At 41.6% G+C, this 26,764-nt stretch overlaps 1 protein-coding gene across 5 annotated transcripts in view; it reads right to left on the bottom strand.

Annotated features, from left to right (window-relative positions):
• DOCK4 (dedicator of cytokinesis 4) overlaps positions 1–26,764 on the bottom strand; it is a 246,183-nt gene that overhangs the window by 132,835 nt on the left and 86,584 nt on the right. For all 5 annotated transcript variants that reach the window (XM_081928903.1, XM_081928904.1, XM_081928906.1 and 2 more), the window contains exons 4-8: positions 26,635–26,690; positions 24,597–24,693; positions 22,223–22,371; positions 17,979–18,063; positions 17,018–17,169 (exon numbers count right to left, since the gene is read on the bottom strand). In XM_081928903.1, the coding sequence (XP_081785029.1) occupies positions 17,018–17,169; positions 17,979–18,063; positions 22,223–22,371; positions 24,597–24,693; positions 26,635–26,690 (539 nt within the window). The remainder of the gene's footprint in view (positions 1–17,017; positions 17,170–17,978; positions 18,064–22,222; positions 22,372–24,596; positions 24,694–26,634; positions 26,691–26,764) is intronic.

Below are 26,764 nucleotides of genomic sequence, written 5' to 3'. Positions count from 1 at the left end.
CTTGCTCGGGAAAGTGGGAGGTTTGATGCTGGCGTCAAGATTTAGTTGTGGATATGCATTACTTTTGCTTCTTTCTGAGTGACATGGTGTGTTTATTGTTAGACCTTATTATGAATTGCCAGTGGATTGTTTAATTATATGGTATATTAATTAATATGAGGTATTTTCATTGCTCTATCGTTCATGACTCATATTGCTACATTTTGTTATTGTTCTGAGTCGCCTTGAGCATGGTTTACTATGGAAAGGTGATACAAATAAATGAGCCAGATGTGTTAGAAAAAGTACAAATTAGTATATGGTGCAAAACTTAGAAATTATGTTTGATAGTTAGGTGGACTGCAGAGAGGGCAAATCTTTGGTTAGGATAGGAGCAAGCAGTACTAAACTCCGACTGATTGTTGCTAATCTTGCACCATTCTTAATCCACATTATTATCTAAGCACTTCATTGCTACAGTACATTCCCCCCCTTACATTGCTTTTCTTTTTTGCAAAGCTAATAATACTCTGTATGAATATTGTTCTCTGAAAAGCATTGTCTATCATCAATGATTGATTTGCTTCAGTTACAACCTTGAGTCTTTTATCGCTGGTTCTGCCTTGCTCCCTGACCCGCTGGGTTGCTAAAGTGCAAATGTGAACCTTGATTACATCACCAAATTAACACCAATTACAAGACACAGAGGATGAAAAGAATGCTGAGGAGAGAGTTATGGCTGGATAACAGAACAGCTTAAGGGGGTTGTGATAAGCCGCAGAAGTAGAATCAGCTCCAGAAATAACATCAGTTCACAGACTTCCATGCCAACTTGCGGCTGCTGAAGGCAGCTCCATACATTACAACTGCCAAGGGAAACACCGACATTTCATCAGTGTTTCCCGCACAGCAAATGTGTAACTACACAACCTTTGGAAAACATCTGAAGGCAGCCCTGTATCAGGAATTTTTTATTATGCTTTTGTATTTGTTGGAAGCCACCCAGCGTGGCTGGGGCAACCCAGTCAGATGGGTGATATATAAATAATACTATTATTATTATTATTATTATTATTATTATTATTATTAATGATGACGACAACCCCTAGCCAGTAGCAGAGGCAAGCTTTCATGCACCCAGCACCTGTTCATGGTTCTAAGGCAGGAAAGACAGCAGAAGTGCAATTGACAGCATGTTATGTTTCAAAGATGCAGCATGAAGACAAGGCTACCCAACAGGGGTGCCAACTTGAATTAAATATTGTGGGGATCCAGGTAAGCCCTGCCCCACATAACTGATCGCATGATGCAGTGCACATGCACCATTTGAATGGGAATGCTTATCAACTTTGTGGGGGCTCAGCCCCCTCAAATATTTTATTGTGGGAGCCAAAGCCCCCATAGCCTCTAGGAGTTGGCTTCTATGCTACCCAAAGATGTTTTGACCTCTGAAGGGAGCCCATGTCGAATTTAGTAAGACCTTTGCTTTGCTTCCAATACCTCTTTCCCCCCTTCTGCTGCTTCCTTTTTTTCATTTAAGGAATTTAATTGACAGCCTCTCTGCCTAAAGGCAGCCGAGGCACGATGCAACATTAAAAACCAACAGTACAATTCGGGGAGGCAATAAAATTACAGAAGCCTAATAAAGCCTAATGTTACAATATAATTTTAAGAATAGCATCAGCAATACAGAAAATCTATACGGCAACAAAATGCAACAGGAAATGTTTCCACCAGCCAGCACTTCAACAAGTGTGTGTGCATAGTGGAGAGAGGAAATACACAATCCAATGCAGTAAGGTTCTCATATCAACCCTTTCCTGATCAAATTTCTCACTTGCAAATATGGTTGCTACAAGCAAGCATGATTTCTTTTCCTCTAAACCACCCACAGCCAGGCTAAGCAAACATAATTCAGAGTAAAAAATACTAAAATGCTGCAAAGCATTATTTATAGCTCTCTGTTCACTAGTGCTGCAGTGCTAAGACCTTCATTTCTATTTTGAATGCAGTAAGATCGTAGGAGAAGAAACAGGATGTTCAGTTTCCACAACTGAAAAATGCAGCAGAGAAACAAAATCCCAAATCATGCAAAAATGACTGCTTGTCCCTCTTTCTATTTTTATTTTTTAAAGCAGGCCAAAAATAAAGTTTTGGTTACATGTAACTGAAATAATAGGAAATTTCATGTACAACAGAATTGTTTATACAGGCTAACCTTATGGTTATGCAGGTAAGTTTCTAAACCTATTTTGTTTGAGAGAAATTATAGTACAATCCTATGCAAGTCTGCTCAGACATAAAGCCTGTTGAGTTTACAGTAGATTGATCCAAGGTAAGCAAGAACAGGACTGCAACCTTAAGAGGTCTTTGTTAACAAATGTGGCACTCACAATACTGACACTGAAAAAAGCTTCAAAAGCAAAGCAAATTGGGTTTTCCCTATAGCTGCCCAAAGTGAATAACCCATACCTTTCCCAATCAGATATCTGCAGGAAGAACAAATTATTTCCTTTGCAATAATGTCATCCGATGTCTTTAGGCTCCTAAACAAGTGACAGGTGAAATATAGTATACACAGTCCAACTCAGAAGAAGAAAGGTGGTGATGGGGCAGGGAAGGGAGAAACCCTGAAGAAATGAATGCAAGCTGGTCAACAAAAGGATTCCTTATTCCTTCCAGGAGAAAGGCTTAAGAACAAGAGAGAATTGGAAGGCTACCTCCACTCTTGGAGGCAATATCCCTCTAAATACCAGCTGCTGGAAACCGCAGGAGGGAAGAGTGGTGTTGCACTTAGGTCCTGCTTGCGGGAACCCCATAAGCATCCAGTCGGCCGCTGGGAGAGCAAGATATTGGACTAGATGGGGCCAGTGGCTCTTCTCCCATTCTTATCTTCATTGTGCAGCTAAACGTCCTTATGCTAGTGGAATTGTTTAGATGTGCATCACCTCCTTTCATAATCTCACATTAGTGCGTGTATGTGTGTATTGTTGCCTGTATTTTTAAACTCTGTTTCAAAATAAAAGTAAAATCCCACGGAACCAAGAGACCCGTGCAATCCCACGTCCACATGTGGTTATGTTGTCTGAGTAACATAGCTCTGTGGGATATTATCATGGAGAAGCATCTTTAAGAAGCTCTAATTCTTCATCTAACCAGCCCTATCATGTTTGACCTCATTCACTCTTTATAACGAAACCTGCTGTGAGCAGGTTTATGCAATTTATTTTTCAATTTGTAATTAAGCTCCTACAGTCCCGGCGACAATTCAGTAATTATATTCAAACTAAGCAGAATGAATAAATCCCATTGCCATTTTTATTCTCTCTCTCTATAACAAATATCCATCCAATCTTCACTTACAAATCCAAGTAGCACATCTAATGTACCTAAGTATTCAGTACGATGTGCAGTTTGGGTTGCTCAACCACAGAAAGATTACGTTTATTAACTTCTGTAATTTATTGCTTTGCAACTAAAGAGGAATGTACAGATTGAATGACAATAGAAATATTAATGGATATTAGAATAAATAGGAACAATTTGTATCAGGGAGCAGCACATGATAAAAAGAAGTGATTTTCAGATGCTTGGGTTTTAGTTACCTTCCTCATAACCTGTCAGATCTTTCCATAGACCTCTGATTGGCTAGTACAGAGCACTGACTGATAGACCAGATGGACCTTTGCTCTTAGCCAACAAAGAAAATCTTACAGTATTTTGACTGGTTTTGGAACTATGCCAATTCATTTGCTTGAAAAGAAGGTAAAGGGGCTGGATTCAGTCCTATAAACCCTAAATAGGTCATGGGCGTGGTCCTTCTAGGCTGGCATACAGCAGATCCAATAAACTGCAGATCCATCACACACTCTGAATGCAGAGTTTTGTACCCCTCTTGGTAATAATCAAGCTGAGAGTCCAAGTATTATACCCATGAGTGGAAGTCAGGACAGACACCCCAGAGCATATTTTGTGTGGTGCAAAGGGAGGAAAACAAACTAAAGCCCTGTTCTACAAGGGGCATTCACAATGGATATGACCCCAGGGGAAGACATTACCTTGGGACTGGACTCAGGCAAATTATGACTTATCATGATGGGAATTTTTTTTTATTAACCATGGTTTAGCATTACCTCCCAACCCAAAGCTATGGTTAATCTTACCAATGGCTTGTTGTAACATAACCAATAGTTTGAAGATGTTTCAAATAAACTACAGCAAACTGGGGTTTGACATAACACTAAACCACCAAGAGGGAAAGGGCTCAGGTTACACAATGGCATAATGCAACAAAGAAATACTTCTTTCCAATATGCTTTGGTGCAAAATAAAATAAAAATCTTTTTACTTTGTAACTGTTAGTAAGGTAAAGGGACCCCTGACCATTAGGTCCAGTCGTGGCCAACTCTGGGGTTGCAGCGCTCATCTTGCTTTACTGGCCGAGGGAGCCGGCGTACAGCTTCCGGGTCATGTGGCCAGCATGACTAAGCTGCTTCTGGGGCCGTTTACCTTCTCTTTTTTTTTTTTAATAAATATTTATTGGAGTTTTTAGAAAAGAAATACAATAATAATAAACAGTGTTGCTTTGTTTTTACAAAGTTTCATAACATCCTTAGACTTCCTCACGTCTCCCGCTCCCACTTGCATCATTAATAAATTTTTGTCAAGCAAATTATCATCTTATTTCCAAATTTATAACCACTTATTTAAATACAATAAAATAATTCTCCTACAAATTTTGTTTCTCTTAATCTCTCTTATCATCAAATTCTGATCTATTTTAGTGATGGCCAATTATTTATAACCAAGCATCCTTCTTAACATTCCACTAAATCACAATGTTTCTGTAGATAAATCTTGAATTTCTTCCAATCTTCTTCAATCCTTTCTTCTCCCAGGTCTCGGATTCTGCCAGTCATCTCCGCCAGTTGCATATAGTCCATCAGTTGCATCTGCCATTCTTCCAGTGTGGGTAGATCTTGAATTTTCCAGTTCTTAGCGAGTAGTATCCTTGCTGCTGTTGTTGCATACATGAAAAATGTTCTGTCTTTCTTTAACACCTTCTGGTCGACAATGCCCAGAAGAAAGGCCTCTGGTTTCTTGGTGAAGGTATACTTAAATACCTTTTTCAACTCATTATATATCATTTCCCAGAAGGCCTTCACTTTAGGGCAAGTCCACCAGAGGTGGAAGAATGTTCCTTCATTTTCTTTACATTTCCAACATTTGTTGGGGCCGTTTACCTTCTCGCCGGGGCAGTACCTATTTATCTACTTGCACTTTGACGTGCTTTCGAACTACTAAGTTGGCAGGAGCAGGGACCGAGCAATGGGAGCTCACCCCGTCGCAGGGATTCAAACTGCTGACCTTCTGATCGGCAAGTCCTAGGCTCTGTGGTTTAACCCACAGCGTCACCCGCGTCCCTTTGTAACTGTTACTTGGCACCAAAAAAAATGCACTTCTGCTTTGGCTACTGTTTAAATGATTTCTAATGAATGAATTGGGGTGCCAGTGTCTGCTTTGGAGAATATGAAATGAATGAAGCAGAAACCGAAATTCGGAATAGTAAATATCACCAGAGCTTATCAGTGACACTATCTAATATGCCTGCTGGTCCATGCTCCAACATCTCCATGTTGGTAGGGAATGACAGACTCTCTACATATACAGACTGTTGTCACTTTATGCTGAACACATGGAGGCCAGGAGAGTGAGGCCAGTAAATGTTTTGAGGTTGCTGGTAGGCTATGACACGGTCCCCATCCCTATGCATTGTATATGAGAACATCATGTGATAAAGTGTTCTATGATGTAAAGGATAAGCATGCCGAGCTACTCTTCCTCGCACTAGGGGATTCAAAGTGTCAACTGCAAACAGGAAAGCAGGTGTAGGCTACTTTGCAATTTGCTGGAGCATAAATCAGGCATGAAAAATATGGGTCACTGCTTTGAGCTGTAATATTTCCCCCTTCTCCATGAATCTCAATTAAGGTCTATATTTCATCTCCTTTGTGAAAGGCATCTTCCCCATGCAACAGAATATTCAAATTTCTGCAAATTCCCTGCAAAAAAATCACTACGAAAATGGTCCACTGCCCATAGGTCAAACCCAAACGAATGAGCCCTTTCTGTCCAACAAGAGCATCAGAATACAATTTTGTGGTTTGGGGAGAAAAGACAGGAAGTACCAGGAGGTTTTTGACTAAGCAGCTGAGACAAAGAATATCGCATATCCCCCTAGCTCCTCTTTCACGCTCTATAAATCATGTCTGCTTACACTACAGATGCTGACAACTACCAAGAGGAGCTGCCAGAAATAGCTTACCTGCAGTTAGTAAAACAAAACAGAAGCTTCCAAACAAGTTTCCCCAATCAGTTTAATTAAGCTCAGCCCTGACATATGCAGCTACGTCTCGGGCAAGAGGGCCTGATGGATGGCACCGAAACATTTTACACAGCAAACATGTTTGCTATGTGTGCGTTGCTGCTTTCCTCAGCAAACATGTGAAGTAGGAATAACAAACAGATAGCTATCTTTAAATTGTATATATGTTTATGGCAGTGTTTCTCAACTGGGGGGGGGGCGATATGGCTCCTTGGGACCCCCCAGCAGGCTGGATTTAGGTTTGATGAGGCCCTAAGCTACTGGTCCAGCTTTCCTTTGTCAACAACAAATTGCCACTGTTTTTGTGTTGAATATATGCTATATTGTAATTTATGGACCTAATAGGTATCTAAAGCCATTTGCACATGTTGCCATGCAACCAGTCCATTAGGAAGGTAGGCACCCTATATATAGAAATGAGCAAACCAGTGATATTTTAGGGAGCAAGCTAGCAGGCGGGGCTCATTACTTACATCATAGGAGCCTACAGAACACAAAACACGGTTGCTGTATGTAGGTTTTATTTTATTTGTTTTTTATCTTATATTCTGGAAATGTACATCCAGGTTTTTTCCCTTTAAGTTTTTTGGGGGGCCCCCAAGAGAGTGGGACCCTAAGCTATAGCTTGTTTGGCTTATATGTAAATCTGTCACTGCCCCCCAGGATATTCCAAGGGGGCCACAGGTGAAATTATATAAGTTATATAATTATAAAAATTATAAATAAAACATGTTCTGTTTACAAACAAAATAGCTACCTTTCCACTGGCAGGACAGGGGAGGAAAGAAATAAGGTTGGAAGGGGGCCAGTGTCAGAAAAAGGTTGAGAAATACTGGTCTAGGGGAAACCTGATTGAGCAAGATTTCATGTGTACAGATGTTTAAAGATGTATTTGTGCTTGTTCATCATGCACACTATAGATCAGAGGTTCTGAAACTTACCGTATTTTTCGCACTATAGGACGCACTTTTTCCCCTCCAAAAATGAAGGGGAAATGTGTGTGCGTCGTATGGGGCGAATGCAGGCTTTCGCTGAAGCCTGGAGAGCGAGAGGGGTCAGTGCGCACCGACCCCTCTCGCTCTCCAGGCTTCAGGAGAGCCCCACGGCCAGCCCCGCAAGCTCGGGGGACAGCGGGGAGCCGCAGCACACCATCCCGCTGTCTCCCGACGTGGTTTGGAGGCTGGCGGCGGGCTTCCCCTCCCCCAGCCCCGCAAGCTCCCAGACGCACGCAGCTTCAGCATCGCTCTGAGACCCATTCTGGGGGCTGGGGTCGGGGGAAGCTCGGGCTTCCCCCTCCCCCAGCCCCGCAAGCTCCCAGAGCGATGCTGAAGCTGTGTGCTCTGGGACCCATTTTGGGGACTGGGGGGGGGAAATAAAATTTTTCCCCTTTATTTCCCCCCCCCAAAAATCTAGGTGCGTCCTATGGGGCGAAAAATACGGTAATTGGTCTACCATCCTGTTTTCAGGAGAAAAAAAATTACTCACCACTGCCCCCTGCTCCGGAAATCTAGTATGACCAGAGTGAACTCAGTCCGCACAGTTCCAGGGGCAGGGCCAGCGCTGCAGCCTGCCTGCCATTGGCCAAACAGTCAGGAAAGCTGCAATCTACTTCCTGGGCCTGAAGGAAACCCTTCACCTCCAGTATGACCACTGGATCCAGGGGGAGTGTTGTCACCATCCCACAAGGGCAGCCGACCTGGCGGTTAAGTGCCGTTACACAATAGATGAAGCATGTACAAACAGTTTATCACCATTTTCTTCTCTTCCTTCTTTATGCTCCCACCGGAGCGATACCTATTTATCTACTCGCGCTTTGTGCTTTTGAACTGCTAGGCTGGCAGGAGCAGGGACCGAGCAACGGGAGCTCACCCCATTGCGGGGATTCAAACCACTGACCTTCTGATCGGCAAGCCCAAGGCTCTGTGGTTTAACCCACCGTGCCACCCGCGTCCCAGTGGCCTAACTATACATTATGCTAATTGTGTGGCTCACTGCCATGTCAGGGATTTGAAAAACAAAACAAAAAAATCCTAGGCACGGGCCAATCAGGAAGACTGCAGCATATTACACATTACATTCTCTGTATTTTACTTCATTTCTGTAAATCACTTCAGGGCTTACACTGCTTGTGGGAAGCAATTAATAAATTTAATAAACTAAACTTCAGAGCTAAGGCTGAGAAAATGCCACCTTCGAAATTGATTGCCGTTTCTTTGCCACCGCGGAACATGAGAGCCATTTCCCCAGCAACACATTCTGTGAGACTGAGCGTGCTGCTCAAGAAGCAACTTGCCTTTCTTTTTTTCCCTAAATATGTTTTTCTAAGCATATTTACTGCTCTAAACCTATTTACCGCTCATGCTGAATGCATGCGTGGGTATCTCACCAAAGGTTTGCCTACCAAAGTTTGGATTTGGATTTGAAGAAGAGTTTGGATTTGATATCCCGCCTTTCACTCCCTTTAAGGAGTCTCAAAGCGGCTAACATTCTCCTTTTCCCTTCCTCCCCCACAACAAACACTCTGTGAGGTGAGTGGGGCTGAGAGACTTCAAAGAAGTGTGACTAGCCCAAGGTCACCCAGCAGCTGCATGTGGAGGAGCGGAGACGCGAACCCGGTTCCCCAGATTAGGAGTCTACCGCTCTTAACCACTACACCACACTGGCTCTCAAAATATTACCTACCAAGAGGAGGAGAAAAGTATGCAAGGAAGGGTGTTGGCATTTTCCAGCCAAGGCCCACTTTTACCTCACACCATGTGCCACTTTTGCTGGGGAACTGCTTCCTTGAAGGAATAGTACCCTGCCCAGACCTCTGAGCCATCAGGCAATTGGGCCTGGGCCTACTGAAACAACGTTAAGCAGCCTGTTCCTCCCTCCATTCAAAGCAGTGCTGAATAAACTGAATGCCTCTTGTGCAGATAGGTAATTTTAGACCCTGGACTTAATGCTCTTATGGAGATCTTACTTCCGCTGTGAGACAAACTTTTAGCATTTCTCTTTTTCTCCCCGCCCTCCACCATTTCATGCTTTTACAAATGCTTTTACATTCCTGCTATGTTAGAGCAAAACAACAACAACAAAAGCACACAGTATGCCAACCCTAATGAAAGAAACACTTTGAGCATATGCAACTTTAAACTCACATCAATTATAGCATCATCACAGACACAGGAGGAAAACAGATTTGCTTCCGCTGTCCTGACTATAAACATGTTTAGGAATAAGCACCATTTTCTTATTCCAAAACTGTAAGGTGAAAGGTAAAGGACCTCTGACCATTAGGTCCAGTCGTGACCGACTCTGGGGTTGCGGCGCTCATCTCGCTTTATTGGCCGAGGGAACTGGCGTACAGCTTCCAGGTCATGTGGCCAGCATGACTAAGCCGCTTCTGGTGAACCAGAGCAGCGAACGGAAACACCGTTTACCTTCCCGCCGGAGCGGTACCTATTTATCTACTTGCACTTTGACGTGCTTTCGAACTGCTAGGTTGGCAGGAGCAGGGACTGAGCAATGGGAGCTCACCCCGTCACGGGGATTCGAACTGTCGACCTTCCGATCGGCAAGTCCTAGGCTCTGTGGTTTAACCCACAGTGCCACCCACGTCCCTTAAGAAAAATCAAGTTTCAATTTTAAGTAGCAAGAGCTCGAAAAAGGTATTAAAAGGAATATATTAAAACAACAAAGTTAGTTCTTTGAGACAGAAGAAAATGCATTGATGCAGCCATAATAAATCTTGTTCTCTGTCTATATGGATGATATATCTGTGTGCATTTGCGGGCAAGGTGATATATGAAAGAAACAGTGTTTAAGTTGACAGAGAGCAGCAGATTAACCTGACATTGAAGGAGCCAGGAACCGTCAGTCAGCTGTAATAGGACTCTGATATCATATTGACACAGACCTGGAATACACACATAGAGCAGAAAATCTTATCATGGCAGCATCTTTCATAGTCAGTGCCCAGGAATTTCCAAGCTAGTTATTCATGTTACTTGGGAGAAATTACATAAATTGTTTTTTAGTACTTGGGAGCAAAATTTTGCTTGAAAAGGCAAGAAACCCCTTGCCCATACTACAGCAAATTTCCAGAAGCAATGGCTAACATCGAGACTTTTAAGTCAGGCCTTTAGAGTTTAATGGGTTGCTAATTGTTGCATTGAATGCATTAACAATGAGAAGGGGGGGGGGGACCCAATCTATGCAGATTCATTTACCAGCTAAAATCCTAGGTCTCGTCACTGAATTATTGCTTCTAGATTTATATTCTTAGGCCAGTTTTCTCTCCTCTGGCTCTTATGTTCCACTTGCTGCAACTGAATAAAACTCAGCCAACTGGCAGGCTCATCAGGCACCAACCACCAAGTGCAAGGAGTCTTTTTTTGTGTGTCTGCATCTAATCCTGACTCTTCCTAAAATTTCTTTATAGGTGTGGTGTTGTTGTTTTATTTTTCTTTTGTAAATCTACCAAAGAATAAAATAATAAAATAAAAATGGACAAGAATTATATGCCGTTGACTCCAAATACATCATTTTCTTATTGTGTGTCTGCTCTGTTCCCTATACAACTGAAATGGAAGCAAAGGCTGATGGTATACAAAGACTGTACTACTTGCAATGCTAAAAAATTCATTGTACATAATAAATCATAGTTTTAAATACAATGTATTGCAGATGGTAAATGACTTTTATTCTTTTCCATGGCCATGTAATCTTGACTTTGCCTCTTGTGGGGTTTCTGAGAATGCACAGAGATAAGCAGAATTTGTTGAAGATCTGATAAAAAAAAAAATCAATGCAGGTTTGATTAAAGAATCAGTCTTATCTGAGAAATGCAGTAATTGGGCCCTCAAGCAAGGCTGGGGTCAAACTACCTCAATGTATTGCAGATGGGAAATAGGTTCTGGTGTCAGATTATGTTTTATATATCAGCAATTTATTAAAGGCAACATCTACATTACCTGAGGAAAATATGTGTATTTCAAAACTACATAGGATTTTATAGTAGATGTTTATTCCAATAAGTGTTGGAACTAAATGTCACAAAAATCCATAGACCACATAATTTGCTTACATCATTGCAGGTGCACATTTAAAACAACAGAAGGTTTTTTAATTCATGGATAGATAATTCCACCAGAAGGGCAGTGGGCTATATTTATTTATGACTAGGCATATCCTTCAAGACTTTGAAGTCAAAATCCAGGATACTATCTTCTTGTTTTTTGTGTTGCAAGGGAATGGCAGCCATTTTGATTGCTGTGATTTCGCACCATGGTTCCCTCCCCCCCAGCACTTTTTCGGGCATGGCACTACACAAAATTGTGGCCCTGAAAAGGGCGGGGGGAGGAATTGTATCATGAAATCCTGCGAAATCACAGCAAGCCAAATGACCACTGTTTTCTCATAATAAAAAACAAGATATCCCAGTTTTTCTGGGACACCTGTGGGGTATGAACTATGTACATTTCAATTAAACAATCACTCTCTGTAACAGAAAAACAGAAGCATTGCTGCATCGTTCAGACATCAGTGGGATAATCTGAAGAATCCATTATTCTTAGCAGTTGGGGAGCTTAAAAGAGTGCAATATCCTTTGGATCTTCATGTGTGATTTGAACTAATGAGCAGAACTATCTCTGTTTTAGGACATGATTCAGTCCCAGTTCATTTGGGTCACATTCATTTCAGCTGCAACATACAACACATGGTTAGCTCACTTCCCACTATGATCAAAAGGACTTTGAAAACAGCCATGGTCTCACGGTCCTCACGTGTACACTACAAATGATTGCAGTGTTCAAGATTTAAGGAGCATAAAGACTTGGCAGTAGTTATTAAGATTAGCATAATATTTCTTTCTTGTAAAAAAGCCTCATTAATTAGCAACTGTTATGTTCCACATAAACCTACATTGTAATTACCACTGCAGTTACATTAAATGCTAAATGTGTTTAGTAAGAATGTTAACACCAAAGGAGGTAGACATTTATTTTAATAATTAGCAAGCATTGGTTTGCATAAGTGGCAGTGCCCCCATCAGTACTGAGTGGCACTACTTTGCGGTTGTCATGCCGAAAGTGTTCATCCCAAACTGGTCCATGGTCCATTGTCCATCTTCATGAATTGCCTCTGCACCTGCCTTTCTACTCTCATGGCAGGAGTGTTTTGAGGGCAGATGCCTACCTATTACCACAAAATTCATGCTACCATCTACACTGCATGATATTTCTGCAGCATTTACGTGTAACTCCCAGGTGGAGAACCTCAGATCCTTCAGATGTTGTTGGGTTCCACCTCCCATCAGTCCCTGTCCATGTGGGATTGATGGGAGTTGTAGTCTAGCAACATTGGGAGGGTCACAGGCTCTTTGCTCCTGCTGTAGTGCAAACAATAATCCAGCCTAAGACACATGGAATCATAGAATTGTAGGGTTCGAAGGGACCCTGAGGGTCATCAGATCCAACCACCGCAAAGCAGGAATCTCTACTAGCTCATACATGACAGGTGGCCATCCAACCTATGCTTAAAAACCTCCAAGGGAGGAGAGTCCACCACCTCTCATGGGAGTCTGTTCCACTGTTGAACAGTGCTGTCAGAAAGCTCTTTCTGATGCTTAGACGGAATCACCTTTCTTGTAACTTGAACCCATTGGTTTGGGTCCTAACCTCCATAGCAGGATAAAACAAGCTTGCTCCATCCCTCCAGACCCACTTTCTATGTTGCTTTAAGAAGAAGCAGATACAGTGGTGCCTTGGTTGCTTGGTTGTTGAACTTAATTTGTTCTGGGGGGTCCGTTCGACCACTCTTAAACCAAGGCGTAGCTTGCGATTGGCTGCAGTAGCTTCCTACACTCAATTGGAAGCCACGTCAAATGTTCAGCTTCCGAAAAAAGTTAGCAAACTAGAACACTCGGCGTTCGGGAGCCAATTTGTTCAGGAGCCAAGCTATTCAACCACCATGGCACCACTGTATACAAAGTGATACATAAAATCCTCTCTTCTAATCTTTTGATATACACATTTCCTCACTTCAGAAACTTTTTTTTACTAAGTATATCACTTTGAGCTATCTCCCCCCCCCCCCCGTACCATCAAACTTGGGAAGAGGCACAAATGCCTTCGAATACAATCAGCATTTCTGCCTGAGAATTTAAAATGAAAGAATCTACAACGTGTACTCGAGCTTCCTGAAATAAGAAAGTCATCATTACATATTGCCGAAAGTTTGAACTGCCCCCTTTAATCGAAGGTTCTCTGAATACTTTGTAAATACAGTGTGACTTCAGCAAAAAAAGAAAAGAGGCTTCCACGTGGCAACACATCCTTGCTGGCTCTTCACACACATGATTTGCTTTCTGTCAGCTCCCTGGCACATTACTGGCCTGGCTGGGGCGTTTCATTTGCTCCATTACACTTGTGCCAGTGGTAAAAGAAAGTATTTCATTCCCTCTTTCGTAGGTCAAAGACTAAACCATAAATTGTGTCCGTGTGATATATGCCTGCATCTTTAAACAGGAGAAGGCACCAGCCCCATTTGCTGTTCTCACATGAATCACAATCTGTCTCTCTGCTTTCTTTTTCTGCAGTCAGAGGGACCCAGCTGCTAAGTGTCTCCATGCATACCACAATGCAGTCTGATGAAATTACAGGTTTTCACTACAGCCTGGGGCTAGGCGGCTTCGTGTCTCTTTTGGAAACCATATATTAAGCCACCTTTTCCTTTCAATATTAATGAAGGTTGTTTTCCTTTTTATATAAAAAACTTTTTTTGCATGCTTCCTCCCTCAGTTCTCAAAACAATAAAGCTGGGGTCAGCAAACTTTTTCAGCAGGGGGCCGGCCCACTGTCCCTCAGACCTTGTGAGGGGGCCGGACAATATTTTGAAGGGGAAAAAAGAACAAATTCCTATGCCCCACAAATAACCCAGAGATGTGTTTTAAATAAAAACACACATTCTGTTCATGTAAAAACACCAGGCAGGCCCCACAAATAACCCAGAGATGCCTTTTAAATAAAAGGGCACATTCTACATACTGGTTCCCAGACCGTCTGCAGACCAGATTTAGAAGGTGATTGGGCTGGATCCAGCCCCTAGGCCTTAGTTTGCCTACCCATGCAATAAAGCATTTCCAGATTGTTTAAAGAACATTATCCAAAGAAAAAAATGCTTACAAATAGTGTAACCTTGCAAAAACAAGGTTTGTAGTTTTTTTAAATTAAAAAACGGAGGGCTAAAATTTCAACAGCCTCCTTATACTTTTTGTATTAAGAATTATTAATCACAATAGACCACAGTATCCCCAAATATCCTAGTTAAGGATGGCACAATCTGTCAATCTGCCCAGTGAAGTGGGTAGGCATAGGAGTGAAGTCTGAAGTACTGATTCTTACACTGGAAATTTATTATTATTATTATTATTATTATTATTATTATTATTATTATTATTATTATTATTGCCATCAACTCATCTGGTTCAGCTCAGAGGCCTGCCGCAGGTAGCCACCCTGAAATATCTCCAAAAACCAGACCAAATTAACATGCTGGGGAAATCAGAATTTGGGGTGCACTTTTAAGAAGTTAAAAAATCTATCTGGGAATTGTGTGTGAGAGGAGCACAGTCCAAAACAAAAGCACAAATAGTTCCACATGCCCAAGCTAATGTCTTGTATTTCTCAAATGGCATCCTCCCTGCTGCACGGCAAATCCCTTTTGAAGCTTAAGGGAGTTTCAAAAGCAGTTTGCGATATGGTCTTGGAGCCTGCTGTTCAAAGGAAAATAATCAACAATCCAACTGGGAGCAGCCATGCAGCTTTTTGGAGTCTAGGCTTTGTTCCTACAAATATTCTGTGACTTCTTTTTTGATATATATATATAACGAAGCTGACAATTTTTAAAAAAATGTAAAATATGTTTCCTTACAATAATTTGGAGGATGATTAGTGAACAAGATACAGCGGCAAAGTTTGCTGTTAACAAGAAAGCTGAACAAGCTTACTGCCACTGCTTTGACAAAGAACGGATTAGGGCAGCATGCCTGTGGTTTTGATTCTATTTTACAGACCTCGTGGTTCTAAATCCTGAGTAGTTTTGAGTGCAACAATGGATAAGAGACGGAGGCTTAGTCTAATATGTTAATAATGGGCATTCTGTCTTCAGACAGCCAGTGATTTATTTATTTACAACTCAAAGACTCTGTCTTACTTCCAAAAATCACACAAGCACATATCCATTATAAACAAATCTGGGGTGGGTTGGGGGGGGGGGGAATCTCAGCAGGTAGTGGCTGTAATGCAGCGTAAATTCCACTAATGGCTTTTAATGCAGAGGAAGCAGAGCTTGGCAAGAATTATGGATTTCCCAACACGAGCTTTTGCCAACCTGGTGTCCCTCAGTAGCTTTCCACAACAGTCCCAGCCAGCATAGGCTGCCCTGCACTCTGGAAATAACCTCTGTGCCATATAATCTGGTCTCTTTTCTCTTCATAACATATACTTTCAATAGATTTTATTGCATTAACATATAATGGTGATACATTTCTTCACCTTTGAAAAGTATAGCTAGGCAGGAAGGAAAGAGACATTTTCACAGGTCTTTATAGTGTCTGGAAAACAGTAACTTTGGTTAGCTAGCTATTCAAAACTGCTATTTCCAGGAATTCTGATCTAGCAAATTTTGATGTATTAATGTACAGGTGAGTTTTAAATAAAACTAAGCAGCACTTGCCATACAAAGTAAACAGCTTGCAATGAATTAATCAGCCCCCGTCAACACAAAACTTTGTATCATTGAGTGATTAGATAGTGAAACTGTATGTCTGGTAACGGTTGGATTCAGATGTAGCTAAATAAAGGCTAATCCTAACAATGTTTTCAGAAGGACATTCCATTTATGTCAGTGAAACTGAGCACAGGGCTGTGCTGAAAGCAATTCATGAAAATCAGCAGCACTGAAAAATCGCTTGCCTTGACAACAATTCATCACCGACTTGCTCTAACCCAAACCTGCCCTCTGTGACATCAGGGCAAAATCTGATTGGTATTTAGCATTTGTTATGTCATCCTGTTCACTTTGAGCTCTGACCTGTTGCAATCACCTCGATGGCTAATTTGGAATCAGTGCTGTCACTCATTTGCCCGTAGTGACATTTATTCAGCCTGATTGAACTGCACAACATCACAAAGACACCTTACTTGCTATGCAACTCCCAACTTTGTTGGGATCAATTATGCAACTGATTAAGGGAGGAGAAGCAGCAGCAGCAAAGGAAAACTAGATGGCAAATCAACAGTAGCCAGAGGCAACAATGGCAAATGGTGATATAGAAATATCTAGATAAATAAGATGAAATAGAACCACGTTAAAAATTGGAGCTGAACACCCATGTGTTGATCACCCCATGTATCCATCATTGGTCGTTTCAAATAAGGAAAACAAGTAGCCACCTATGTTCATATACCAACTGGATCAATGTGTTCAGTGGCTCAGACTCCAATTCAAAAAGTTAGACAACAACAATTAAAATAGAAATTCAGAATTACATTTATGGGTTCCCTAAGACCCAAGAGTCAACAAATGCAAGGCAAAATTTCTTTGTTCTCCAAATGAAGACAAGAATGCATGAAGGAACATTTTTGCTTTCTTTAATGAAACTACCTGATTGGTCGGTTCTCTTTGCTATCAAAGAGTGAGAAGATGACTTCTAGTTCCTCTCCCAAGTTGGAACACATCAAACTCTTCATCTGAACAAAGAGGTGGTGGCTGCTTGCTGGGACAGGCGTGTCTTTCTTGCGATGACGGTGCTCCATCTACATATGGCCATCAACAGAAATACACAGTCAGGTTGCAATTTTGTACTTTATAAAATTCAGCATACCATAGACTAATGCTGAAAAGAAGGCTACGTTCCCATGCCTGTCCTGCCAACTTAGCAGTTCGAAAGGACGTCAAAGTGCAAGTAGATAAATGGGTACCGCTCCAGCGGGAAGGTAAACGGCATTTCTGTGTGCTGCTCTGGTTCGCCAGAAGTCACTTAGTCATGCTGGCCACATGACCCAGAAGCTATACGCCGGCTCCCTCGGCCAATAAAGCAAGATGAGCACCACAACCCCAGAGTCGGCCATGACTGGACCTAATGGTCAGGGGTCCCTTTACTTTTACCTTTCTCTTGCCTGAAACATAATTTTTATCCACCAGATCTTATTTTTAACCTCAGTCATCAGTAATGCACATCTGATTTTTCATTAGGTAATACTGGAAAGAGATTGAAATGTTTTGGCTGAGCTTGTTCGCCAATCACTGCATCTAGTAAATAGTGAGGTTCAGTTTATTCACTCCCTTTTTACTTTATATCCCATCCTTACTCCAGTGAACACATGGTAGCTTACAAGAAAGCAAGAGGCATTATGAGAGTTGGTTGGAAGCCTCCCAACCAGGCAAAAACACTCATGGAGCGTGTGAAGAAGGACTGAAAAGTGGCCGGCCTGGGGAAATGGGTGTAGCGTTGAAAAATTCCAGAGGGTCAGTTAAGGAGGCATAGAGACTTCTATTTGGTCCCCATCTCTGGTGTATAGGATTGCAAGCTTAGAGAACTGGAGGAAAGTGGAAATTTACTTACCAGCCTATACAGCTCTGTAATACTGATCTCCTCTGGATCCACCATAGCATATTCCTTTCTTGGTACCAAGTCAAGTCCTAGTTGTCTGCAAAGGAATGTGGAAAGTCTGGTTGGTAAAGGACATTGGCTAGAACCTTCTAAAAGCATAGTTAGGATCTCTTAATTCTTTTTATCCACTGACAGCTGCAAAAGAGGCAGGCGGTATAGAAATGAAATGAAATGAAATAATAAAATGAAATGAAATGAATAAATAAATAAATAAATAAGCACTTGGTTCCACATGATTGCAAAACATGCATCCAGTGCAATATTATTAGAAACAATTATTATTAATCCCATTTATATAGAGCTTTTAATGGTTGGCCAGCATCATTTATTTGAATGCCAATTTCCCACAGGAAACCATGATCAAGGTGATTCACAACATCAAAATGTTTCACACAATTCTTCAACCGTTAAAAGACCTAAGAAAATTTAAGTAGTCATATGAGCGATGCACTAACGAAAACATTTCATAGTAACAAATATCCAACAGTGTTAAACAACAGTCTGACAACAAAATACAGCAACATTAAGTCAGATAATAAATGCATATTCAAAACTAAATATTGCCCCAGCAAAAAAAAACAGCTCTAAACAATACCCCACCCTAATGTTCAAAGTATTCGCATGCAGTCGTACACTTAATTATTTTCTAATCTAGCACACTTATTTTGGATGTAAAATACTGGTTTGCAAATGTCAAAACAAGGACATTAGATGTCAAATAATAACATTAGATATTAATAGTTGAAATCCCTAGTTGACCTAGATGACCCTCGGGATCCCTTCCAACTCAACAAGTCTATCCTTCTATTATAAGAAAGTAGCACAATATGTAACAGAGGAGAGTATCAGGTCATAGCTGCCAGGGCGGAAATCATAACAATATACATTTTGGAAACATTTTTTAGCTTTTGGTGTGGGATTCAGATTCAAAGCTTTATCAGCTATTTGTAACCCTGCAGGATAAAGGCAGTCCCTGTTTGTCCTGTATCTTTTTTCTGCCCGTGCTCTTTTTTCTAAAACTTGGATACAATGTGCTTATTGCATGAGGGGAGATCTCTGTCTTCCAGTACACCGGGGATTACTCCCCAGCTACAGCCCTCCATGAACAGGTTCCTAGAGAGGCCCAATTTGGGAGGGTGTCTAAGGGGCATAGCTGTCAACCGTCCCTTATTTGGTGGAAAAGTCCCTTATCCCAGCGCTGTGTCCCGCTGCTGTCCCTTTTTGATTATGTCCCTTAAATTTCCCGGGTTTTAAAGGAAGCAGCTCCTCTCCCTCCCTCCCTGCCGGCCAGGGAGGAGGGAGGCTCCAACTGTGTTGCTTGGCTGCGTTGCTCACCCAATAAGGAGTCTAAGAACGACTGGGGGGTGGAGCTTGCATGCCTTGTGCCGATCAATTTGGCCACGTTGTCTGGGGACTCGCCTTTGCTCAGCACTTCCCAGCGGAGAGGTGATGGTGGTTTTCCTTGCTGCATCCCCTTTGCCGGGTTGCTGTGCTGTGGGAACCACCGCTTGAGGCTTCGTTTGGCTACTGGCTGGGCTTTCTGCCTTTGGCTCGGAGGGGCTCAGAAGTTGAACATACCTGTGCTGGGAAAATCCCTTATTTTGGCTGCTGATCCCTTATTTTCGAGGCTGCTGGTCCCTTATTTTCAAATCTGTAAGCTGACAGCTATGCTAAGGGGCTGCACTGAGAAAGGAGGCTGCAAGGCCTCTGAATGTGCCAGTTATTTTATCCAGGCTTCGTTCTGCAACTGGTGCAACAAATGCCGAGGAAGAAATAATCAGGTAGCAGATGGCATAAATCTGAATAACTCACCTGCCTAATCTTGCGATGCATCAGAAACACTTAAGTATCTTTGGTTTGCAAATTGTACAAGCAGCTCCTTTAATTTAGAAGATTAAAGCTCTCCCAGGAATATGTACAGATACCTGCCGCCTTGCCTCTAAAACAACTGGTGAGCAAACCGCTTTTAGGAGGAGGCAAAATCTGCGCAAAACTTTCTGCTTTCATGTAAGAGCATCCCTATGCATGGTTTATTATCTGGATTTATCTTCAGTTTCAGCCCCTGTGAAATACGACCACATATACTCTGCTGCCACCCATATTTTATTCCATATTCTATTCACTCTCTGCCTGCTCTCTAGCTTAATGTGCATTGCAGTAAATGATCGATTCTCATGCAAGCCCCTTAGATGACAACACAGGAAGGAGATAATACAGAAGTGCTTACAACAATGGCATAGAAACAATGGGTCCGGCAAGGTACGTTTGGTTTTTTAATATTTTATTTTTTGTTGGATCTTTAGAATGGATGAGCCAGTTGCTTTTACGGTTGTTTTACAGCTTAAGCACCCATTCGTTTGCAAAGAAAGCACAAAGCAGGTTCCCGATAGTGGGCACCTCTCATAGTCATCATTACCATCATATACTTAGATGCTTCCCATTTGACTGGGTTGCCCCAGCCACTCTGGGCAGCTTCCAACAAATTAAAACATCAATCACAGTAAAATATCCAACATTAAAAACTTCCCTAAGAAACTTTAGTCCTATCAGTTCCCTGAAAGAACATAATCCTGAACTTTAATGCAACTGCCTGGGTGCTTTCAGCCTCTGTTGCCATTGTCCCAAATAATTTTGAGATGAGAGAAGCCCACTGTGTTTATTTTTTCCTACAGCATCGTGTCTAGAATAGAGATGAGCTGGTTAGTTTTTTCAAACCCTGCAAGGTGCTGTCAAGATCAGTGGGAGTCTTACCTGGCAACATTCAGATCACATTCAGCGTCAACACATAACAGTATGAATTTTTCATTTCCGAAATAGGTGACGGTATTATGCATTTAGTAAAAGCGAAGTGAAAGGCTTTGATATGGCACGGGTTTAGCAAGCACAGAAACACAAAGGCTTGTTTGCTATAAAAACTTTAACACGGCATGTTGATTTACTGTATGTCTGCAAGCAAATATTCAGATGAGAGCAAAAGGCAAAGGTTTTCTGAATTCCTTCTGCCTTTGTGGAATTTTATTTTGCCCTTTATAAATTGAGATTGTCCATACAGATAGAAAGCAATCTGGCTGTGCCCATGGCCAAATGAAACTGAATTCTGGTGCAAGACACTCAGCTGTTTTGTGATCTCAGTCAAGAAGAAGCATTCATGAGATTGGGTTGTACAGTTGGAGTTCCACTTGTGCAATCGGCTTCTGTTTCCTTTCCTCCCTCACAAACCCCCAAAATCTGCTCCAGAGGCTCCTCTAACCCTTCGGAGCTGATTTTTATGGTATTGGGGGTGGAGGCAGCAGTAGAAGAAGAGGAACAGGAATTTCTGTTGCATTTTAATAAAAAAATATTGCAAATGTAAATGCACAATAATGCTTGAGGACACCACCACTATGGAGGCCCCATCATACACTAATCCTGGGGAACTGGAGTCTCTTGCCCTTGCTGGAATTGCATGCTGCTAGGGGATGTGTGTAAATACACCTGCAGAGATAGTTGTGAAGGTCTTTCAAAACCTCCTGGGCAGGTACCAAATGGTGGGAAAGCCTTATGCAATCCTCCTCCGTTGCACGGAATATTTGCACTCTCCAGTGACGTGAGAGCACACATCTAACTGGATGAAGTATGACAGCAGGGTGAGCAGGCAGCACTTCATACTTCTTCTTCTTCTTCTTCTTCTTCTTCTTATTATTATTATCATTGCATTGTTAAGTTGCCTGTACAACACTTAGAAGGCTGTAAATAAGCAGCGTATAAATTGCCAGAATAAATAAACAAAATCATAGACAACAAGCAGAAGCTAAAAAAAGGAAAACCCTTGAGTGAAGCTCCAGTCAAGGTGTGACTGTTTCCCATCTTCTGTTTTCCACTGCAGAAAAGCCACTGATGTCAGGGATGGAGATGAAATGAAAGGCATAAAGCTGCAGGTGGAAGGGACAGGATGAGAGATTCCCTCTTGTGTGCAAACCTGCCTTTCACTTAAACAAGGGGCTTCCCGGAGACTGACCATTTCTTTTCCCAAGGCAGCTAAAAGGACATACATTTTTCACGAGCATCAGTAATGGTGATGGACCCACCCCCCCTTTAAATCTTCCTGTGTAAAAGCTGCCTGCTCTTCATGTTGCTTCCTTTTAATTGCCTTGTAATAAATAAATGCAACGAATGGAGGAAAACGCAATTGGTTTTATATATCATCTCTTACTCACTCGTTGCCCCAGTCCAAGCGAGCAGTGATGTGCCGTTTGACATCCTTCATCCTATCATGGGTGAGATGGCCGACGAGCACCTGCCGTCGGAGGTCTAGGATTTCATTCATTATATGCCATAGTCGGTGAAAGAGATCCCCTTCATTTCTCTGTCAAATATATATATAAAACCAAAGTCTTAGGCTTCTGAAGTTTGGTACAGAGATTAAGAAATGCAAAATAAAACCAAGAACACCTTTGCTTCTCTAGGGTATTCTGTTCTTTGGTTTGAAGAAACTTATACATATACAGTCATACCTTGGAAGTCGAACAGAATACATTCCGGAAGTCGGTTTGACTTCCAAAACGTTCGGAAACCAAAGCACAGCTTTTGATTGGCTGCAGGAAGCTCCTGCAGCCAATCAGAAGCCATGGAAGCCCTGTTGGACGTTCGGCTTCCAAAGAATGTTCACAAACCAGAACATTCTGGGTTTGCGGTGTTCGGGATCCAAGATATGACTGTATATCTTGCTCTGTAACTGCATAAAAGTATAGTCTTGTAATAGGCTTGATGCCTACCCCTCAAACTCCTTCGCACTCCCAGTCTGCCTCCTTATCTCGACATATAAAACTTTTGTTCAGGGGGGTGAGGTCAAGCTGTTGGATGGTTGCTGTGGCTCCAAGGCCACATTCCCAGCATGTTCGCATTCCTGTCTCAGCAATGGCTTGGCTTGGTCATGTCTACATGTATGTCTACCATCATGCAGAGAAAGGAACTTGACCCCAAAGTGCCAGCTGCCCACTTACTACCTTCCTTCTACCCTTTATAGCACGAATAAGGATGATGAAAACTGGATGGTTCCCATTCTCTGCACCCCATATGTCTTGGTTACTTGTGATATTTTTCTATGCACAGTAAGGACACACAACAATCCCATATCTTCTGCTGCTTATAGGCTGTTATCAGGAAGCAAGGCAAATGTCTGAAACGGTCTCTAGTCATTCCAATAAACTTTATTGAATAGAAGGATTATAGTCTAAGGACTTTCATATGGATTGGAATGAATATTTTAAAGTCATCAACGGCACTGTGTCGTTTTAATGTTGGTAGTACATTGGATTTCACTTTAAATCTGTTAGATTAGCTTTGTGCAAGTACTGTTTAGGCTGTTATTTTCAAGAATTCAAGGTCAGTCTTTCTGCTACTTTTGTGCATCAAAGCAGGCTTCTTTGTAAAAAAAAAATCTGCTTTATCTCAATTCAAAGTGCAAACATGCAAGATACTTTTTTTTAAAAAAGGTCAGGTTTATTTCTAACATTTTGTTATTTAGTCTTCACCTTCACTCCTAAAATTAATCCAACTGACTTCAATTTTAACTTCTTATTCTTATTTAGCTACCCACATACCTACATATTCAGCTGAAACAGACATTTCCATGTTCTATTTTTGGTGAGTGTGTGTGTCTGCTTTAAACCACGAGGGCAATTTTTATGGAGGCAACTTACACAGTTAGGCCACCTTATGGAACAAGAATTGGGCTATTTGCAAGAAAGCAGCTGTCATGCAAATGTCTCCTTATGGAACAAGCATTATATACATAAAAGGATGTGATTTGAATCGTGGCCGACCTTCTGATCGGCAAGTCCTAGGCTCTGTGGTTTAACTCACAGTGCCACCCGCGTCCCTGATTTACATGGTAGGTAAAGGTAAAGGGACCCCTGACCATAAGGTCCAGTCGTGACCGACTCTGGGGTTGCGGCGCTTATCTCGCTTTACTGGCCGAGGGAGCCGGAGTACAGCTTCCAGATCATGTGGCCAGAATGACTAAGCCACTTCTGGCGAACCAGAGCAGCGCACGGAAATGCCATTTACCTTTCCACGGAGCGGTACCTATTTATCTACTTGCACTTTGACATGCTTTCCAACTGCTAGGTGGGCAGGAGCAGGGACCAAGCAACAGGAGCTCACCCCGTCACGGGATTCAAACCGCCGACCTTCTGATCGGCAAATCCTAGGCTCTGTGATTTACCCACAACTAAATTTTCATGCTAGTATTATGTTTACAATTCTGGCTGCTGAACTATGACTATGCATGGAGAACCCAACAGATTATCTCCACACTTTGCCTGGCGGCAACAATCATCAGCTTGGGTTAAATCAGAGAACTTCATCCAGGTACCCTCTTTCCCTGTCCCACCCCAACATTGTCAAAGCTGACCTCACTGACCACACACAGGGCTTTTAACATTATTTAATGAAATAACTGGTTTACCATTTTTTAAATACTTAGATATGTTTTTTAAATAATAAAACAAAACAAAACTACTTTATTGCTTTAGACAAATAAGCATTATTCCTAAAATTGTTTCCAGAATAGGCACATGGTGCATTTACCACATAAAGTTGTTTCCACATCGTTCCCCAGTCTCTTAAAGTTGACGTCATCTCTGTGATAACCGAATCTTCTGTGGGAACAACCATTTCAAACTGCCTGTTGCCATAAAAAAAAATACAATATCCAGAATTAAAATGGCATTACTTTTACTAAGCAGTTTAAGATCACAAAAACAGGTTGGGATTACCGAATCTGTATGCTTATATCCTTCCGCTTATAATTCTTAAGAACTTTTGAACATTAATGGAGACCGAGAAACTGACTCTAACAAGCTGTTCTGTGATAATTCTACAGCAAAGTATCATTGCAATGGACCATCAAGCATTCTGCTTGGTCTACACCACAGTGTGGAAACATCATAACCAAGAGTCTTTTCAGTATGCAGGCTCTGCTAAGAAGTTTTAATTATTGCTATTCTTCCAGAATGGTTTTGTTTTTGGCAGGTGTATTCTAGAGTGGGTCACTGATGCAATAATTTAGTGATTGATTGATTCTTGACCATCCACACATAATTCCACTTTATTAGTTGTTCTGTTATGCTTCCCCAGTGTTATTGTCTTATTGGCATCTAGAGGGATATTGTTGCACTATATTGCAACTAAAGTAGGTCAAAACCATATCAACCATGTTACTTAAAAGGGTGGAATTTATAGTGTTCAGTCTATTGGCCTTTGTAATATGTTACTTTCTGGTGCTCAGATAATAGTTTACTATGTTTACTATGAATTTCTTGCGCAATTTTGTAGCTGATTTTTTATGTGTCATGTTTGTTTGGATACTAAAGAAGTTGTTCATTGTGTTTTGTGGAATATATATATTATTTAAACTTTTTAATCTATGTTGCAAACTGCTTAGAGTTGTGCTTAAATATAAGCGGTATTTGAGTTGTCCAAATAAGTAAATAACCCATAACATTTGTGATTAGAAACGTTATAGGATTTCAGTAGGAAGACATGGGATATGCACTGATTGGAAACGAAACAGTATATCTAGCCTGAAAATTTTTGCAGGGCCAAAAACAGAAGATTATGCAGAATTAAAATGACATCTGGAGTCTTTCAGTGACTGATATTGTTAACCACCAATAATATTTGCACTCCAAAATAAGCTCCGTTACATCTGGCGCAAGGAAGTAAAAGAGTCCCGTGACAGTTTAAAGATTAACATGACTCCTAACCATGGTTAAGAGACCAACAGTGCCTCAACAGGTTGCAGACTCCTTCACCTCATTCATGTGAAATTCTACCTTCCTTTCCTTTTGGAAACTACCGTATTTTTCTGTGTATAACATGCCCCTGTATATAAGACGCCCACTATTTCTGGGACTTCAAATAAAGAAAGGGGGGGAATTGCCAAGAATTGTTGACCTTTTTGGGGAGGAGATTGCCCAGAGCTGTTGAAATTTTTGGGGGGAGGGGGTGTTGCCAAGAGTTATTGAGCTTGGGGGGGGGGGATTGGCAAAAATCGCTCAGCCACCTGACTGACACTGCCAATCGAACGCATCGCCAAAACCACCAATTGCTCGCCCAATTGCCACAGCAGCCAATCAACAGCAGGCCTTGTCACAGCCACCAATCACCCACCCAATTGCTACTGACAATCTCCTGCTCATGGCTGCAACCAATTGCCTGTCCCCCCCCCTGCACTATCTATGTATAAGATGACCCCCAATTTTTAACATTATTTTATAATAAAAAACCTCTTCTTACACACTGAAAAATACGGTAACTGTGGTGAAAATTACACTTGCCCTGCTCTTTTCCCTAATCGTAGTTACTCAAACCCATATCTCTGATTGCATGGCTAGTTTAAATAAAGGTGATACTGCACCATAGTTAAAAAGGATGGTGGCTACACAAATGCATAGGGCACTCCCAATTTCCCACCCATCTACACCAGGCCTTTAAGGTGCCATGGGCTTCACTTTGAAAGATTTATCCGTTTTCAACACAATTCTTACAACAGCCTTCTCCTTTCCCCACTGCTGTTTTATAGCCTTTTGCCAAAATTTCAGAAAATCCCAAAATCTCTACCTACCCTTTGTTCTTAACACATGCATTTTTCAAGTGAATATAGCTGGATGGGAAGATACCCTGAAAGAGAAAAGGAGCTAAATAAGTGCAACAGACCACCAAAGAGGGGGAGAGGGAAGAATGAATGCTTTATG

The sequence above is a fragment of the Podarcis melisellensis genome, assembly GCF_964234715.1.
Source record: "Podarcis melisellensis genome assembly, chromosome: 10".
Lineage (NCBI taxonomy): Eukaryota > Metazoa > Chordata > Lepidosauria > Squamata > Lacertidae > Podarcis > Podarcis melisellensis.
The sequence above is the reverse complement of the archived record's forward strand: the minus strand, read 5'-3'. Positions and strand labels throughout refer to the sequence as shown.